Source organism: Nerophis ophidion, linkage group LG20 (assembly GCF_033978795.1).
Source record: "Nerophis ophidion isolate RoL-2023_Sa linkage group LG20, RoL_Noph_v1.0, whole genome shotgun sequence".
Classification (NCBI taxonomy): domain Eukaryota; kingdom Metazoa; phylum Chordata; class Actinopteri; order Syngnathiformes; family Syngnathidae; genus Nerophis; species Nerophis ophidion.
This window is the reverse complement of record NC_084630.1, coordinates 22,792,524-22,812,890: the sequence shown is the minus strand read 5'-3', so window position 1 is coordinate 22,812,890 and position 20,367 is coordinate 22,792,524. Positions and strand designations below refer to the sequence as shown.

General features: G+C 37.2%; 1 protein-coding gene across 4 annotated transcripts in view; it reads left to right on the top strand.

Moving 5' to 3' along the window:
• ctnna2 (catenin (cadherin-associated protein), alpha 2) overlaps positions 1-20,367 on the top strand; it is an 820,127-nt gene that overhangs the window by 72,721 nt on the left and 727,039 nt on the right. For all 4 annotated transcript variants that reach the window (XM_061880696.1, XM_061880697.1, XM_061880698.1 and 1 more), the window contains exons 4-6: positions 2,389-2,555; positions 4,925-5,044; positions 10,971-11,237. In XM_061880696.1, the coding sequence (XP_061736680.1) occupies positions 2,389-2,555; positions 4,925-5,044; positions 10,971-11,237 (554 nt within the window). The remainder of the gene's footprint in view (positions 1-2,388; positions 2,556-4,924; positions 5,045-10,970; positions 11,238-20,367) is intronic.

Here is a 20,367-nt window from a genome sequence, read left to right as displayed (position 1 = left end):
GTATGTGTCTTTGTATATATATATGTGTGTATGTATATATGTGTATATATATAAATACATATATAAATATGTATATATGTATATACATGTGTATGTATGTATACTATATATATAAATATATATATATACTATAAACATATATACTATATATGTATGTATATGTATGTACAGTGTATGTGTCTTTGTATATATATATGTGTGTATGTATATATGTGTGTATATAAATATATATACATACATACATATATATATATATATGTATGTATGTATGTATGTATGTATGTATGTATGTATGTGTGTGTATATATATATGTGTGTCTGTGTGTGTGTGTGTCTATATATGTGTACCCTGACTTATAAACAAGTTGAAAATCTTATTGGGGTGTTACCATTTAGTGGTCAATTGTACGGAATATGTACTGTACTGTGCAATCTACTAATAAAAGTATCAATCAATCAAAAAAAACAAAACAACACTGCATGCTAGCAACGACCGGGCTATGATAGACTGACCACACCTCCTCTTTTCACGGAATATGTCCTATTTTGCGGGGCTGTCCAGGTGGAGTTTCTTAAATGCCTCAAATGTCCGGCATTTTAAGTTAGGGTTGCGTGTATTTTCAATGTACGTTCAGGGTAATGAAGGGGTTAAAAAAAAATGTGTGCGCAGGCAACATTTGTGAGGGAGGGACAGAGACAGAGAGAGCGAGAGAGTTATGATAAACGCGCATGTGTCGCCAGGCTCTGCTTTTTATCCATAAATTTATCAGATTTTATTTTTTATTATCTATAGCAGGGGTGTCAAAAGTGTGCCCCGGAGGCAATTTGCAACCCACAGCTAATGTTTTAAAGGCCCACGGCACATTCTAAAAATACTATTGAAATAAACAACAACAAACTAAAGTGAAATAAAAAAGCTTAAAGGCTAAATGTAATTTAGAAAAAGTTGCAGCGTTGACTAATAAAACAAAGCTGTTTTTTTTCTTTCAAACTGTCATTGCTCAAAACAAAATATTGAATCAAAATCAATATTATGAATTATTGACCTATCCAAGTTTACAATTACTTCACATCAAATATTCCACCAAGAAAAACATTTTTGGTGGAAGATTTAGCAAATTTGTTAAATAAATAACCCAAAAATGAATATTTAGTTGTTTTCTTACTGCTCCGAAAATGAACCGAACCGTGACTTCTGAACCGAGGTATGTACTGAACCGACATTTTTTTTGTAATATATAAATATATATTAGGTATATATATATATATATATATATATATATATATATATATATATATATATATATATTAGGTATATATATATATATATATATATATATATGTATATATATATATATTAGGTATATATATATATATATATATATATATATATATATATATATATATATATATATATATATATATATATATTCATTCATTCCATGGGAACTGGTGTCTATTGCAGATGCACAACACAATTTTACAAAATATAGAATGGAATATAATTTGTCAACGCACTTTCAAAGTGCAACACAATTAGTTTGCAGTACACCTCGTCAGTTACATGGTGTACAGAACTGAAGACTGATGTAAAGATGTGGGCAGGAAAGGTAAACATGAGAGGAGAAAATAAGCAACAATCAAAAGAAGCTGCTATTGGGGAGGCTCAGATTGAGGCCGTGAAAAAGCTTGAGCACAACTAAGAACATATATGTTCATATTTATGACACACAAACACTCGAGACTCGCAACAGGGGATAACATTAAAAACACAAAATGTGCAACTTCAAAGCCCAACATGTGAACTTGTCTTTCCTAAACACTTGGATGTACTGGAGGCATTTAAAGGTCGTCTTGATGGTTTCTTCACATGTCAAGTGACAGTGCAGCCATTAATATTATTAGTAGTAGTACTAGTCCATGGGTGTGTGTTTTGTCCATAAGCCTGGAAGTCGCTGTGTTTGACATCCCAGGTGTGTTTGAAGACGGGGGGAGGGGTTTCAGAGCATGATTGGCTGCAATGGTCTCACTGGAGTATTTACTGCATGACTGTTGAATTGTAAATAATGATAGTTTTGGTCAGGGCGGGCAAACCTATTCCAATTGTTTGCCTGCTCTCGTTTGCTCCGGTCCCTCAAATGGATCTTAATATTGCCTTGCGGAGCGGAAAGCTTCTCCGAGACGTTATCCAATTTGCGATCCAATTCAGAAATCGTCCAAGTGTGAGTGCCCATAGCTCAGTTCAGCACGACTGGGCTCCTTGGACAGCTGCCATCATCTTCTCAATGTGTTGATAGGCCAGAGCAACACTTCATCCCACCAGCCGGCGACCTGGTATCACTGAATAATGAGTCAACTTATTTCAATCTAACGCGTCTTTTTTTGCAGGAGACAGCATGCGCGTGGCCTCCTCAGAGTTTGCCGATGACCCGTGCTCCTCCGTGAAGCGTGGCACCATGGTGAGGGCTGCCCGGGCCCTGCTGTCCGCCGTCACGCGCCTGCTCATCCTCGCCGACATGGCCGACGTCATGAGGCTGTTGGCCCACCTTAAGATTGTAAGTGACATCAACCAACCATCTTACACTTGGTTTAGTTTTATTATCCTCACAAGATGGCTACTCACACCATGCTGGTGTTTACTATGAACTAATGCATTCAATTCATCCATTCCATTAAAATATAAACACAAAGAACATGATGTCATGGCTGTCTTGACTTTCCAATTATTTCTACAACTCTTATTTTTTTGTGATGTAGTGATTGGAGCACATACTTGTTGCTCACTAAAAACATTCATGAAGTTTGTTTCTTTTATGAATTTATTATGGCTCTACTGAAAATGTGAGCAATCAAAAGTACTGTTTGTCCTTGAATTGCCCCCGGGGCGCTAATTAATTTAAAATCTCTTCTCACTCCGGCGTTTATCAAAGGCATGCGGTAAATTTAGGCCTGCGCTTAAAAATTTGAGTGTGATGTAATTATACCATCATGAAAAGCACATTTAATTTAAAAAAAAGCGTTATGGTCTTACCTTTACTTATAAATGAAGTCCATGAGCAGCTCCTTCTGATCAAAAGCATCAATAACTTGTTTATAAAAGTCTTCCTTATCCCTCTTCAGTTTTAAAAGTTTCTCTCTCGACGAAGATCTTCCCTTATTACCTCCTGCTTCGATTGAAAGTCCAGTTTAGAAAACAGTTTTATTTTTGATATGTAATCCTCCATGTTAAAAGTGCAAGCGAGAGGAAAAAAATAAACGATCGCTGCTCACTCTTGCTGCTTGTGGTCACTTCTTCTGCAGCCGAGTTGTTGCAAGAAGGATCACTAGCGCCCTCTACCACCAGGAGGCGGGAGTCATTTGATGACTCATATTTGACACACGCAGCTACGGTATATTAATAAAACATAGCTGCTTACGGTTCTTTGTAGCATATTCAGCGTGGTTGGGGGCGTGGTTAAGAGGGGAGGAGTATATTTACGGCTAGAATTCACTGAAAGTCAAGTATTTCGTATATATAAGAAATACTTGACTCAGTGAATTCTAGCTATATTATTTTATATATAAATAAGAAAAATACTTTATTTCAGTGAATTCTAGCTATATATGTATATATTTATTTTATATATAAATAAGAGAAATACTTGAGTTTCAGTGTTCATTTATTTACACACATACACACACAACACTCATCTACTCATTGTTGAATCAAGGGTTGAATTGTACATTCTTGTTCTATTCTCTGTTACAATTTTTGTAACCATGCTGAACACCCTCTCTGATGATGCATTGCTGTGTGGCACGCACAAAAGTGCTTTCATCAAATGCACTAGAGTCTGGAATCTTTCATCTCTCCCTAGTACGGCACAAAACTGGTCAGTCTTTGCTTCCTGAGGAAGATCTCCCCTGCCAAGCACTTGGTAGTCCACTACTTTTTCCCGGAGGTTATCCAGGTCCAATCGCAGCTGCGGCTTTGAATTTACAAGCGTATTTCTTCATCTTACTCGTCATCTGCGTCGCCACGGCTGTATCTTCCTCGCTCTTCTGCTTTGTCTCCTTGTGTGCGCAGTTGTGCACTGCACTCTCTAAAAGCCGTAGATGTTATCTTCACATATGCATGTACAGTAGATGGCAGTATTGTCCTGTTGAAGAGTGTCACAACATTGCTGTTTACGGCAGACAAACTGCTTTACGGTAGACGAAAACGTGACTGATGTTGTTGTGTGTTGTTACCGCGCTGGGAGGACGTTAATGAAACTGCCTAACAATAAACACACATAAGTAACCAACAACTCGCCCTCGATCATTTCACAGTTATAATGTCATTGGGCAGACACACTGTTTATATTGTGGGAAAGCGGACGTGAAAACAGGCTGTCGACACGTCACTCAGGTCCGCATGGAGCTGGAGGGGGCGTGGCCTCCATCTCCACCTGAATTTCTGGAGATTTTCAGGAGAAAATTTGTCCCGGGAGGTTTTCGGGAGAGCCGCTGAATTTTGGGAGTCTCTCGGAAAATCCGGGAGGGTTGGCAAGTATGAGCGTTGGCTTGTGAGAATGCTGGTTAACGCCCGGTCCTCATTTGGCCAGGTCTGCTCTTCAGAGTGTGAGAAGAGCAGCAGAACCTTCGTCATCAAAGTTGTCGCTGGCTTCTATCCTTGCCATTACGTCTTGTGCAGCACTTCCACAGGGAGTCCACAATCACAATGCACCCGCATCCTGGACCTTGATTTCTACATCCACGCCCTTTAAAGTGCACACTTTAACAGCTATTGTCTTCTTTTTTCTTCTTTTCTTTATCCGCTTGCAATTTTACGTCTGGCAGGAAATCACTTTTATTCATTTGGTCAAATCAATGTTTATGCCATTCAGATCCGTTGTTAAAATTGCACAATGTGTGTGTGTGTGTGTGTGTGTGTGTTTGACAGGTGGAGGAGGCCCTGGAGGGAGTGAAGAACGCCACCAACGAGCAAGACCTGGCCAACCGCTTCAAAGAGTTTGGGAAGGAGATGGTGAAACTTAATTATGTGGCAGCCCGGAGACAGCAGGTACACTTCATGCTCTGGATCTTGACTTCTTGGCAACATTCATACACATTTGATTTGATTTCATTTGAGCAGCACAGTCTCATTAACAAAACACCATTTTGAGGGCAGGTCGACTTTAACGGCATTACCGACAGAATACAAAGATTTGCAAAGATAATTCATGTTCACACTGACAAACTTGGTTATTTTTGCAAATAAGCATGAACTTAGATTTAATGGCAGCAACACATTGCAAAAAATGCATTTTTACCAGTGTGTTACATGGCCTTTCCTTTTAACAACACTGAGTAAAGGTTTGGGAACTGAGGAGACACATTTTTGAAGTGGAATTCTTTCCCACTCTTGCTTGATGTACAGCTTAAAGGGGAACATTATCACAATTTCTAAAGGGTTAAAAACAATAAAAATCAGTTCCCAGTGGCTTGTTGTATTTTTTTGAAGTTTTTTTCAAAATTTTACTGGTCCCCGAATAGTCCTAAAAAAAGCTTTAAAGTGCTTGAATTTCGGTATTTGCGATACGACTATCCATTTCCCTGTGACGTCATACAGTGCTGCCAATGTAAACAAACAATGGCGAATACCACAGCAAGAAATAGCGACATTAGCTTGGATTCAGACTCTGATTTCAGCGGTTTGAACGATTCAACAGATTACGCATATATTGAAACGGATGGTTGGACTATGAAAGTATTGAAGAAGAAATTTGAAGTTATTGAGCGAATAGCTATTGACGCTATTCATAGCCGTAGCATGGCCGAATAGCTGGGTTAGCATCACCGGTAAAATGTGCGGACCAAACGATCAGGACTTTCGCATCTCGTGACACTGGAGCAACTCAAATCCGTCGATTGGTAAGTGTTTTTTTCGCATTAAATGTGGGGGGAAGGAAACATGATCTAGTTGCAAATACATCTACAGGTTATCCATACATCTCTGTGCCATGTCTGCTTTAGCACCACCGGTAAAAAGGCATGTTAGCATCGATTAGCGTAGCATGTTAGCATCGATTAGCTGGCAGTCACGCCGCAACCAAATATGTCTGATTAGCACATAAGTCAACATCAACAAAACTCACCTTTGTGATTTCGTTGACTTTATCGTTGCAAATGCATCTGCAGGTTATCCATACATCTCTGTGCCATGTCTGTCATCGCCGGTAAAATGTGCAGACACTCTGGCACATTCAATGGGGGTCTGGCGGCAGACACTTTCACATCTTCGGTGCAGCTTGAATCCCTCCCTGTTAGTGTTGTTACACCCTCCGACAACACACCGACGAGGCATGATGCCTCTAAAGTTCCAAAAAATAGTCGAAAAAATGGAAAATAACAGAGCTGAGACCCGGTGTTTGTAATGTGTTGAAAATTAAAAAGGCGGCTGTATTACCTCGGAGACGTCACATTCTGACGTCATCACCACATGAGTGATAAACAGAAAGGCGTTTAATTCGCCAAAATTCACCCATTTAGAGTTCGGAAATCGGCTAAAAAAATATATGGTCTTCTTTCTGCACCATCAAGGTATATATTGACGCTTACATAGGTCTGCTGATAATGTTCCCCTTTAAGTTGTTCAACAGTCTCCCGCCTCATATTTTAGCCTCCACACATTTTCAATGTCTGGACTACAGGCAGGCCAGTCTAGTACCCGCACTCTTTTACTATGAAGCCACGCTGTTGTAACACCTGGCTTGGTTACGTTTTGCTGAAATAAGCAGGGGCGTCCATGATAACGTTGCTTAGATGGCAACATATGTTGCACCAAAAGCTGTATGTACCTTTCAGCATTAATGGTGCCTTCACAGATGTGTAAGTTACCCATGTCTTGGCCACTAATACACCCCCATACCATCACAGATGCTGGCCTTTTCAACTCTGCGCCTGGACTAATCCGGATGGTTCTTTTCCTCTTTGTTCCGGAGGACACCACGTCCACAGTTTCCAAAAACAATTTGAAATGTGGACTCGTCAGACCACAGAACACTTTTCCACTTTGCATCAGTCCATCTTAGATGAGCTCGGGCCCAGCGAAGTGTTACTGGGTGTTGTTGGTAAATAACTTTGGCTTTGCATAGTAGAGTTTGTAACTTGCACTTACAGATGTACCAACCAACGGTAGTTACTGACAGTGGTTTTATGAAGTGTTCCTGAGCTCACGTGGTGATATCCTTTACACACTGATGTGGTTTTTTGATGCAGTAGCGCCTAAAAGAATGGAAGGTGTGTAATATCATGGCTTACGTCAGTGATTTCTCCAGATTCTCTGAACCTTTTGATGATATTACGGAGTGTAGATGGTGAAATCCCCAAATTCCTTGCAGTAGCTGTTTGAGAAATGTTCTTAAACAATTTGCTCAGGCATTAGTTGACAAAGTGGTGACTCTCGCCCCGTCTTTGTTTGTGAATGAATGAGCATTTCATGGAAGCTGCTTTTATAGCCAATCATGGCACCCACCTGTTTCCAATTAGCCTGTTCACCTGTGGGATGTTCCAAATAAGTCTTTGACGAGCATTCCACAACTTTCTCACTCTTTTTTGCCACCTGTGCCAGCTTTTTTGAAACATGTCGCAGGCATCAAATTCCAAAGTTTCTCAGTGTGAACATGAAATATATTGTCTTTGCAGTCTATTTCATTGAATATAAGTTGAAAAGGATTTGTTGTATTCTCTTTTTATTTAGCATTTACACAAGGTGACAACTTCACTGCTTTTGGGGTGTGTACGACACTAGCATAACTATGTGCGCTGCAGTGCTAGCATCACAACCGCATTTTAAAATCAGATGATGAAACTTACAACTCTGTAGCCGTCACATAGTTGACAGACTTTAATTTAGGTTGTGTAGTGAACCCTGTTTAACAAAACATTTAGCATATGTGTGGTTTAATAATGTAACAATGGGTGAAAACAAACACGTGAGGGAGATTATATATTATATATTTGTGGGTGTATTATATATTTGTGAATGTATATTATATATTAGTGGGTGTATTATATATTTGTGAATGTATATTATATATTAGTGGGTGTATTATATATTTGTGGGTGTATATTATATATTTGTGGGTGTATATTATATATTTTTTGGGTGTATATTATATTAGTGGGTGTATTATATATTTGTGGGTGTATATTTTATAGTTGTGGGTGTATTATATATTTGTGAAAGTATATTATATATTAGTGGGTGTATTATATATTTGTGAATGTATATTATATATTAGTGGGTGTATTATATATTTGTGGGTGTATATTATATATTTGTGGGTGTATATTATATATTTTTTGGGTGTATATTATATTAGTGGGTGTATTATATATTTGTGGGTGTATATTTTATAGTTGTGGGTGTATATTATATATTTTTTGGGTGTATATTATATTAGTGGGTGTATTATATATTTGTGGGTGTATATTTATTTTTGGGTGTATATTTTATATTAGTGGGTGTATATTATATAGTTTTGGGTGTATATTATATATTTTTGGGTGTATATTATATATTAGTGGGTGTGTATTATATATTTGTGGGTGTATTATATATTTGTGGGTGTATATTTTTAATTTTGTGTGTATATTATATATTTTTGGGTGTATATTATATATTTGTGGGTGTATATTATTTATTTTTTGGGTGTATATTATATATTTTTTGGGTGTATATTATATGTTTGTCAGTGTATATTTTATATTAGTCGGTGTATATCATATATATTTGTGGGTGTTCATTAACGGGCTGATAGTCCCTGCAGGATTTCGCAGGCCTCTTTTGTAATTGTCACACCCTAAAATGCCCAAATTTGTGGCAGATTTTTCAGAAAGTTGCAATGTTTTAAACCTTATTTTTTTAAACACCATTGAAACAACTTGTGGATTTATGAATTTGTTATCCATGTTTTTAATGTTCCCCAAAAAGCATAGGATTTCAACAAAAATCCTGAATTGATGTCTTACTCACTTTATACTGCACAGACTTAAAGGTGAACACTAGATGGCAGTACAGAGCACAAACGCAGAGCTCATTGTCAATTTACTGTACTGTTTTAATAATGGAGAAATTAATAATTACTTCCTTATTGTCTGCTGTCCACATGTTGGAGACATTCTCCATGTAGGTTTTATGCTTAAACATTCATTTGTGTTCCAACACATTCACGCCCGAGCGTTAAGAGCATTTGTGTACTGTTGACAGCCATCTATAGAACAAACATTTTGATAGTAAAGGAGTGACGATGAGAGATTATTATCACACCTCAACATCTCGCTCATGTAAGCACCGCCTCTTTGCTAATTCAGCATTGAGAATGAAAATATTGTTTAGGATAAAAAAGGTAATTAAAGATATAAATGTATGCAAACTAGGAAGCTAACTTGAAGGTTTGTTGCTAAATGTTTATACACTACATTACCCAGAAGGCTTAGCGCAGTAGACAGGAAACAGAAGTAGGTCTGCAGGAGGACGACAATTTTGCGGTTTGATAAACCGAGAGTTGATATATTGTTGCAAGACATTGATACAACGTTGATTATACATACATGTCCTTTAAAACATGTTGCTAAATAGTTGTATTTGTCCATTGTGACAACGTTGATGTCTAACGTGGTTTGATGGCAAATCTCAATAGTCCCAACCTGAAATTGAATAAACGTCATGTAAAAGCACCTTGTTTCAACGTATTTGTGTTGTAGAATATTGGTTTGAGTTGAGTATATTTGGAACATGCAAGTATACAACATGATACATCACAATTTCCAGTTTCTTTTTTCAACATGTTCAAAAAGGAGCAGAAAGATGCAGCGCTTATTTAATCCTACCCCTTTTCTTTTACATATCAGTTGCTAAAACTTTTGTTCACTTCCTGTTCTCAATGTATTCACAATATACTCCAAAAGTAATCACAATAAAAATAAATAAATAATTGAAGTAAGTTTTATTCCATATGATGAGATAAGTACGATTATTTTGAGAATGAAAGAATGAATGGGTGAATATAATCAGAATGTTTATCATGGTTCTTCTTTTTTGTACTTTGTGAACACTTTAAGTTTGAAGAGTTTCTTGAAGTGGATGATATTAGTACATTGTTTGATTGCTTTGCTTAATCTTGCTTTGGCAAATCTCAATAGTCCCAAACTGACATTAAATAAACATCGTCTAAAAGCACGTTGTTTCAACATTGTATTTGTGTTGTAGAATATTGTTTGAAAAATGACCAAAATTCAATGTTCAAAACAACGTCACAACCCAACATTGAATAAACGTCAAAAAGCATGTTGTTTCAACATTGTATTTGTGTTGTAGAATATTGGTTTGGAAATGACAAAATTTCAATGGTTAAATAAATGTCAGAACCCAACATTGATTCAACGTTGTCAAAACCATGTTGTTTCAACGTTGTATTTGTGTTGTAAAATATTGGTTGGGAAATGACCATATTTCAATATTCAAAATATCAGAACCCGACATTGAAAAAATGTTGTCAAAAAGGATGTGGTTTCAAAGTTAGGTTTGTGTTGTTAAATATTGGTTGAATATGAACACATTTAAATGTTCAAGTCAATGTCAGAACCCAACAATGATTAATCGTTAAAAAGTATGTTGTTTCAACGTTATAATTGTGTTGTAGAATATTGGTTGGGAAATGACTACATTTCAATGGTTAAATAAATGTCAGAACCCAACATTGATTCATCGTTGTCAAAAAGTATGTAGTTTTCAACGTTGTTTGTGTTGTAGAATATTGGTTTGGAAATGACTACATTTCAATGGTTGAATAAATGTCAGAACCTAACATTGATTGTCAAAAAGCACATTGTTTCAGCGTTAGGTTTGAGTTGGAAGGTGGTGCATGCGGCACCGCATGTTGCCGTGGTAACAACACGGGCAGTACAGTTGTCCTAAGAAAGTGTGTGTGCTCACTCTTCAGGAGCTGAAGGACCCCCAGTGTCGGGACGAGATGGCGGCGGCACGCGGCGCTCTGAAGAAGAACGCCACCATGCTGTACACGGCCTCGCAGGCCTACCTGCGCCACCCGGACGTGGCGGCCACGCGCGCCAACCGGGACTACGTGTTCAAGCAGGTGCAGGAGGCCATCGGGGGCATCTCCAGCGCCTCCCAGGCCACCTCGCCTACGGATGACAAGCAAAGCCACGCCGGCATCGGGGAGCTGGCGGCCGCCCTCAATGAGTTTGACGTGAGTCCACCGCTTCCTTTTGTGCACGCCATGCATGACATCATTGATGTACTCGCCACTCAAGTATTGAGTTTCCTTTGGGTCTCTGTCACCAAAGCTCTTTGTTGACGTTCAATTTGTTTTTTCTATTCCAATTCCAATCAAATTATGCTGACAATTTCATTAAAAACTAATGTTAGCAAAATGCTCGTTTAAAAATTCAGTGTACGAATTTTAAAAAATAAAAATTCTGAGCTGTCAGTAAAAAGTGCAGATTGTAGCCATTGGAATCACTTCTATAGTTTGAAAACATCCAGCAGGCCGCATTAGAATGTTATTGATGCCCAGGTGGCCCCGCTAAATGCCTTTTTATGTGCTTTTGCAAGACCCGTGTCATGTGACCTCAAACTTGACACCTCATTGGCTGCTTCTGAGACACGCCCCTTGCTTCAGTCTTCATTTACCAGAAGTGAGACTTGCTTTCTGAAGCAGCACTGATTTTTTTTACATTGAATTTTCTGACACTGAATTTTCTTATTCTGATTTTTTTTCACAGATTTTTTTTTACACTAAATTCTTTTACACATTTTTCTTACACTGATTTTTTTACACTGACATTTTTTCAGCTCTGATTTTTTACACTGATCTCTTTTACACTGATTTTTCTTACACAAATTTTTTTTTACATTGATTTTTTTCTGCACTGAATATTTTTCAGCACTGATTTTTTTTTTACATTGATCTCTTTTACACTGATTTTTCTTACTGAAATTTTTTTTACACTGACTTATTTCTGCACATAATTTTTCTACAATAATTTATTTTACAGATATTTTTACCCTGCCTTTTTTTACACTTAATTTTTTACACAGATTTTTTTAGCACATTTTTTTACACTGACTTTTTTTTTTTTTTTTTTACAAATTTTTCTCACTCTGATTTTTTTTCACTTACTTTTTTCAGCACTGAATTTTTTTACACTAAAGTTTTTGTTTGCAGATTTTTGTCACTGATTTTTTTCACTAAATTTTAATCAGAATCAGAAATACTTTATTAAACCCTGAAGGGAAACTAAAATTTTCAGCACAATCACATTCAAGATCAGACGAACATTACAGGGAGCCAGAACTGGATCAAAAATTACAGGGAGCCAGAACTGGATCAAAGATTACAGGGAGACAGAACAGGATCAAACATTACAGGGAGACAGAACAGGATCAAACATTACAGGGAGACAGAACAAGATCAAACATTACAGGGAGACAGAACAGGATCAAACATTACAGGGAGACAGAACAGTATCGCTGACGGTTCTGCCAACTTCCGGCGCCCCTTACAAAAAAAGGTGAGATACAGGTAAACAATGGGGGGGATGAGAAAAAAATGGGTCTAATGGAGAGGGGGTCCAGACTGAGGCCAAGGGAAAAAAGAACTCATAGCCATAGCACGCATCCCTCTCCTCATCCCTCTCATCCCTATACAATGAATTTTTAAACAAGCAATTTTGTTTTTTTTCCAATGAAAATGTCAGCATAATTTAATTCCATTCACAAAATTCAAACACAAAGATTTGGTGTCAAAAAAGGTTTTGTGATAAGGACACAAATCCACCTCCCTGGTCGTGGGGTTGTTGGAATGCTTTATGAAGGTCTGCTTCATCTCAGTCACACCCTTAAACTTTCCAACTGAGATCTTTGTTCAAAGGAGCATCACTTATTTGCCACTGAACAAGCAGGAGATGGCAGGCAGGTGTTTAAAGCTGAGAAGCCAGAGTGGTTTGTTGTTTACATACAGTATACATCATGGAGGCGTCCTTATCAGGTGCAGCTGAAGCTTTTTTTCCACAATGTGCTAGCATCCTTGCAGAGTCACAAATGACAGCCTTCTACTTCATTTCCGACCAACACAAAAATCATTTCAAGTATTGTTGAACTTTGAATGTTCTTATTTTCCATGTGCATAGTTGTGATGTTCCAATAGTGACCCTTTGCTGCCACCTAGTGTCTTTACATCGCCAATGCAGCACAAAGAAGCCCTTTTCTCATATTATTTCATCATATTTGTCCTTATATTATTACTCATCTATTCTTCTTAAAAGATCTTCATCCAGATGTCAACATTTGTCAGTCTTTCAGCTTCAGCTTACAGGGCAATTCAGTTTTTCACCAAAATAAAAGTTAAATACATTAAGAATAAAAAAAAAAATACATATTTCTCTATTTCTATCCTCAAACAGGTAAAACACAAAATACATTAATTAAAAAAATACAAACTTAGTTATTAAAAAAGACCTCCCCAAAGAAAGAACATGTCAAATCTTCAAATTAAAAGTTTCTATTTATATTCATCATTTATTTTTATTCCTTTCATGAAAATGCATATATACAAGCCATGTACAATTGACACTTTCGTTGTTGTTCTTTTGTTTCTTATACATTTCCATGATCAGAAAGGAGCAAATGGAAGAATAATATTCTTATATTTATCCGCCCCCTTTTTAACACAAATTATTTTAGATGACTTTATAACTGTTCCCTCCACCAACACCCAAAATTCCAACATTTTAATTTTCCTTTAAGCATTTTCACAATGACACGTCCAATCTAAATCAAAATTCAGTTCGATATAATTCCAGTTTTCTCTTTTTATAACTCTTTTTAAATACAAATATATTCTTACAGCTTTTTAAGTCTTTGTTTAGAGAATTCTATGCTTTCACACCATTTGTTTCAAATTTGTTGGCACTCTTGGATGTTTAAAGTCATACGGCCTTCTGTGGTTCTCATCTTCAGATGTGAACACATCATTTTTGTGTGTCCTTCGGAAGAACTTTATTTCTCGCTTTGAACATCATTACTAGAGTATTCAATTCTACGATGTCTTTTATATTCATAAGTAGGTGTAAAAACTGATATTACAACTAAAACCAATAAATTGTTCACTATGTAAACCGCCCAGTTGACAGTCTATATGGCTCAGAACAAACAAATAATTGTAAAAAAAATTGTAATAATTTATCTCTTTGTAGGCAAAACATATATAATAATAATACAACAAAATCAATCCAACAACTGTATGTTTCATGCATGTTTATCTATTTGTTATTGACATTTTTAAGAACTTTTACTTTGATACTTTTACTCTGATGTAACCATCTTGGTTACTCCAAAATAAAAGAAGCAGCAGCGGCAGCGCTTATAGCTGATAGCGACAATATCACGATACCATTGAGATCGGCTGATATCCAAATGTGGTACAAGGGATCGGGGATGAAAAATGTGCATCCCAAGTGACAATACACACTTTGCTTCAATACTTTAACTTGGAATGTTGTCTAGCATTCACAATACTTACATAAGACAAGAACACGGATGTTTTATTTTTTTTTAATGCATTCTAACTTGTTAAACACGCCCATAAAGCCCTTTAAAGATATCCCCCCCAAAAAACCACCAAGCCATCTCTATTTACATGCCGTGACCTAAATATTCACCAGGTATTAGCGACATTGTTAGCATAAGAGCTAACGCAGAGGAATTATTTTTGGTAACACAGCGCCTTGATCACACATTTTGTTCTAAAAGATAAACATCCCATCAGTTGGTATCCCAGTGAGAGCAGACATTGTACAGTAAGTGTTTTATTATGGTTGCAGTTCAGTCTTTGTCCCAGTGAGAGCAGACATTGTACAGTAAAACATAGTTTTATTATGGTCGTAGATCAGTCTTTATCCCAGTGAGAGCCAACATTGTACAGTAAGTGTTTTATTAAGGTCGTAGATCAGTCTTTATCCCATTGACAGCAGACATTTGTTCAGTAAGTGATTGTTTGATTACGGTCATAGATCAGTCTTTATCTCAGTGAGAGAAGACTTTGTACAGTAAGTCATTGTTTTCTTATGGTCGTAGATCAGTCTTTATCCTAGTGGGAGCAGACATTGTACAGTCAATGACTGTTTTTTTATGGTCGTAGATCAGTCTTTATCCCAGTGAGATCAGACATTGTACAGTAAATAATAGTTTTCTTATGATCGTAGATCAGTCTTCATCCCAGTGAGAGTAGACACTGTACAGTAAGTGATTGTTTGATCATGGTCGTAGAATCAGTCTTTATCCCAGTGAAAGCCGACATTGTGCCGTTAGTGTTTTATTGTGGTCGTAGATCAGTTTTTATCCCAGTGAGAGCAGACATTGTACAGTAAATAATAGTTTTGTTATGGTCATAGATCAGTCTTTATCCCAGTGAGAGCAGACATTGTACAGTAAGTGATTGATTATGGTCGTAGATCTGTTCTTATCCCAGAGAGAGCAGACATTGTACAGTAAATAATAGTTTTGTTATGGTCATAGATCAGTATTTATCCCAGTAAGAGCAGACACTGTGCCGTAAGTGATTGATTACGGTCCCAGATCAGTTTTTATCCCAGTGAGAGCAGACATTGTACAGTAAGTTATTGTTTTATTATGGTTGTAGGTCAGTCTTTATCCAACTCAGAGCAGACATTGTACACTAGGTGAATGTTTTATTATGGTTGTAGATCAGTCTTTATCCCAGTGAGAGCCGACATTGTGCCGTAAGTGATTGTTTTATTATGGTCGTAGATCAGTCTTTATCCCAGTGAGAGCAGACATTGTACAGTAAATGATTGATTATTTCGTGTTTAGCACTTAGCAATACTGCTACATGATGCTTAGTGTTTCACTAAAGCTGGATGTGCTGATGAATCTGCGTTTAAAACTTGTCGCTCATCATTCTTACATCCAGGCTGAAAAGTAGGATGTTCTGAATCGTCATTTGACCCAAAGTTGTCTTTTTTGGCTCACATGAAGTCTGCCATGATCGGTTATTATTGTTGAAGGTAATAGGCACACTTGAGATGTGTCTGTGAAATCAAAATGTTCTGGCAAATGAGCAAAATATGACCTGTTATTATGAATGTTAGTGTAATACATATATATATTGTACTTGCAGTGTGTGTATAAAAATGTTGGAGGTTTTTGGACCGCGTTACAGGCGGAATGGAGTGAATTCCGTTCCCTGCGTTGTTAGCCACCTCTTGCTAGCATGTATGTAAGATTTAGAATATATTGTTACACAATGATTGTGAATGTTCGAAAATATTAACACAAAAAAGGGTAGTTCCCTTTTAAGACTTGTACTCGAGTAATATTCTAAAAAAATACTTTGAATTTGTACCATTAATATACTTCATATAGGATGGCTTGAGGTAGGGCCCCGTTTAACGTGAACAAGCATTTATGAAATACAAAATATACAAACCCCATTTCCATATGAGTTGGGAAATTGTGTTAGATGTAAATATAAACAGAATACAATGATTTGCAAATCATTTTCAACCCATATTCAGTTGAATATGCTACAAAGACAGCATATTTGATGTTCAAACTGATAGACTTTTTTTTTTGTTGTAAATCATTAACTTTAGAATTTGATGCCAGCAACACGTGACAAAGACGTTGGAAAAGGTGGCAATAAACACTGATAAAGTTGAGGAATGCTCATCAAACACTTATTTGGAGCATCCCACAGGTGTGCAGGCTAATTGGGAACAGGTGGGTGCCATGATTGGGTACAAAAACAGCTTCCCAAAAAATGCTCAGTCTTTCACAAGAAAGGATGGGGCGAGGTACACCCCTTTGTCCACAACTGCGTGAGCAAATAGTCAAACAGTTTAAGAACAACGTTTCTCAAAGTGCAATTGCAAGAAATTTAGGGATTTCAACATCTACGCTCCATAATATCATCAAAAGGTTCAGAGAATCTGGAGAAATCACTCCACGTAAGCGGCATGGCCGGAAACCAGCATTGAATGACCGTGACCTTTGATCCCTCAGACGGCACTGTATCAAAAACCGACATCAATCTCTAAAGGATATCACCACATGGGCTCAGGAACACTTAAGAAAACCACTGTCACTAAATACAGTTGGTCGCTACATCTGCAAGTGCAAGTTAAAGCTTTACTATGCAAAGCGAAAGCCATTTATCAACAACATCCAGAAACGCCGCCGGCTTCTCTGGGCCCAAGATCATCTAAGATAGACTGATGCAAAGTGGAAAAGTGTTCTGTGGTCTGACGAGTCCCTATTTCAAATTGTTTTTGGAAATATTCGACATTGTGGCCTCCAGAACAAAGAGGAAAATAACCATTCGGATTGTTATAGGCACAAAGTTCAAAAGCCAGCATGTGTGATGGTATGGGGGTGCATTAGTGCCCAAGGCATGGGTAACTTACACATCTGTGAAGGCACCATTAATGCTGAAAGGTACATACAGGTTTTGGAACAACATATGCTGCCATCTAAACGCAGTCTTTTTCATGGACGCCCCTGCTTATTTCACCAAGACAATGCCAAGCCACATTCAGCACGTGTTACAACAGCGTGGCTTCGCAAAAAAAGAGTGCGTGTACTTTACTGGCCCGCCTGCAGTCCAGACCTGTCTCCCATCATAAATGTGTGGTGTATTATGAAGCGTAAAATACGACAGCGGAGTCCCCGGACTGTTGAGCGACTGAAGCTCCCTAGATGGACTGTACAGTGCCAGGTGCCTCAAAAAGGCACAAAACATCATAAAGGACCCATCTCACCCTGGACATAAACTTTTTGAACTGATTTCCTCAGGCAGGAGACACAGGCCAATAAAATGCCTGACAAACTGTTTTGAAAATACTTTTTACTCGAGAGCAATAATGTCGCTTAACACAAGATAACAATAATGACTGCATGTGAGCTGTATGCTTGGTATTTGATGTATTTTTTATGTATTTTTATCTATTTATCCATGTTCTTATGTTTTTATGTAGGATTTTTGCACTGAATTAGTTTGCATACAATTTCGTTGTACAATGACAGTAAAGATATATATTATATTATATTCTCTACATGAAACAAGAATGGTGAAGAATTCCACTTTCAAAGCTTCAACAATTAGTTTCCTCAGTTCCCAAACGTTTATTGTGTTGTTAAAAGAAAAGGTGATGTAAAACAGTTGTGAACATGTCCTTTCCCAACTACTTTGGCACGTTTTGCAGCCATGACATTTTAAGTTAATTATTATTTGCATAAAAAAAATAAAGTTTATGAGTTTGAACATCAAATATGTTGTCTTTGTAGCATATTCAACTGAATATGGGTTGAAAATGATTTGCAAATCATTGTATTCTGACACAATTTCCCAACTCATGTGGAAAATAGGGGTTTGTACAATAATGATATTCAGGGTGCTTCTGATGACATTTTAAAGTGAAAGTATTCCTAACCCTGCTCCATCATTGGTACAAATACAAGTGCTGATAAACATACAGTACGTACTGGGATCGCTTTCTTGGCCGTGGATGAGCAAGAAACTTACAGATGGACCTCAAAAGTATTCAAATATTACGTAGACGTCCCTTCATTCCAGCAGTTAGTGAAAGTAATGTGATTTAAAGTCATTCCATACAAAGTAAACTTTGTCAAGCTAATACTTTGAAAACCCTCTTTTTCAGAAATACTCATTTTAAGTTAAAGTTAACATACCAATGATAGTCACACACACACACTAGGTGTGGCCAAATTATTCTCTGCATTTGAACATCACCCTTGTTCACCCCCTGGGAGGTGACGGGAGCAGTGAGTGGGAGCAGTGAGCAGCAGCTGTGGCCACGCCCGGGAATCATTTTTAGGTGATTTGACCCCCAATTCCAAGCCTTGATTTTGAGGTTTTCATAAGCTGTAATCATCCAAATGATGACATCAGTCTTGAAATGTGCTGAGTGGCATGTTTTGAGTCTGTCATGTATGGATTTCATCTTGTAAATATGATAGCTGCTATAAATTAAGCTTTGACTTTCACCTGTATATTTTTGATTACTAAATTGAATAACAAAACGGTTGAAAACCCCCCTTCAGAAAAAAAAACTAAACAAACAAAAAAAAAACCAACTGCAGTGAGCAAATTCGTCCAAAAGATGGCGCCATACCACAAACAAAAAAACTCTCCAAGTGTTTTGGCTTTTTTTTTTTTTTGTAGTTTTTTTTCTTCTTCATACAATTGTTTTTATTATTGATATTAGTAAAGAAAAATCCACAAATTATCAGCTCCATTTTATAAGCCGCAGAGTATAGGAAAAAGGTTGCGGCTAATAGACCGGAATTTACTGTACTCACGCATCCACATACAGTGGACCCGCTCCTCTGAAACAATAATAATCCACTATACCAGGGGAAGGGAACCTATGGCTCTAGAGCCAGTGTGGCTCTTTTGATGACTGCAGCTGGCTCTCAGATTAATCTTATTTTACATTGCTTAACACAATAAGTAATGAATAATTCCACTGGTAATCAGTGTTAAAAATAACGTTAATGTATAAAATTCTCATGCATTTTTATACCTCCATCTGTTTTCTACCACAGTGTTTTTCAACCTTTTTTGAGCCAAGGCACTTTTTTTGCTCTTAAAAAAACGGAAGGCACACCACCAGCAGAAATGTTTTAAAAACGAAACTCAGTTGACAGTAAAAAGTCGTTGTCACAATTGTTGGATATGACTTTAAAGCATAAGCAAGCATGCATGACTATAGCTCTTGTCTCAAAGTAGGTGTACTGTCACCACCTGTCACATCACACCGTGACTTATTTTGAGTTGTTTGCTGTTTTCCTGTGTGTAGTGTTTTAGTTCTTGTCTTGTGCTCCTATTTTGGTGGCTTTTTCTCTTTTTTGGTATTTTCCTGTAGCAGTTTCATGTCTTCCTTTGAGCGATATTTTCCGCATCTACTTTGTTTTAGCAATCAAGAATATTTCAGTCGTTTTTATCCTTCTTTGTGGGGACATTGTCGATTGTCATGTCATGTTCGGATGTACATTGTCTTTGCTCCACAGTAAGTCTTTGCTGTCGTCCAGCATTCTGTTTTTTTGTTTACTTTGTAGCCAGTTCATTTTTAGTTTTGCCCTGCATAGCCTTCCCTAAGCTTTAATGCCTTTTCTTAGGGGAATTAACCTTTTTTTTATTTATGTTTTAAGCACTAGACACCTTTTATTTTTACCTGCACCCTGCCTCCCGCTGTTTCCGACATCTACAAAGCAATTAGCTCTACACAGCACCAACCATTCAACAACACCACATCATTTTCAGACTGTAATTACTGGTT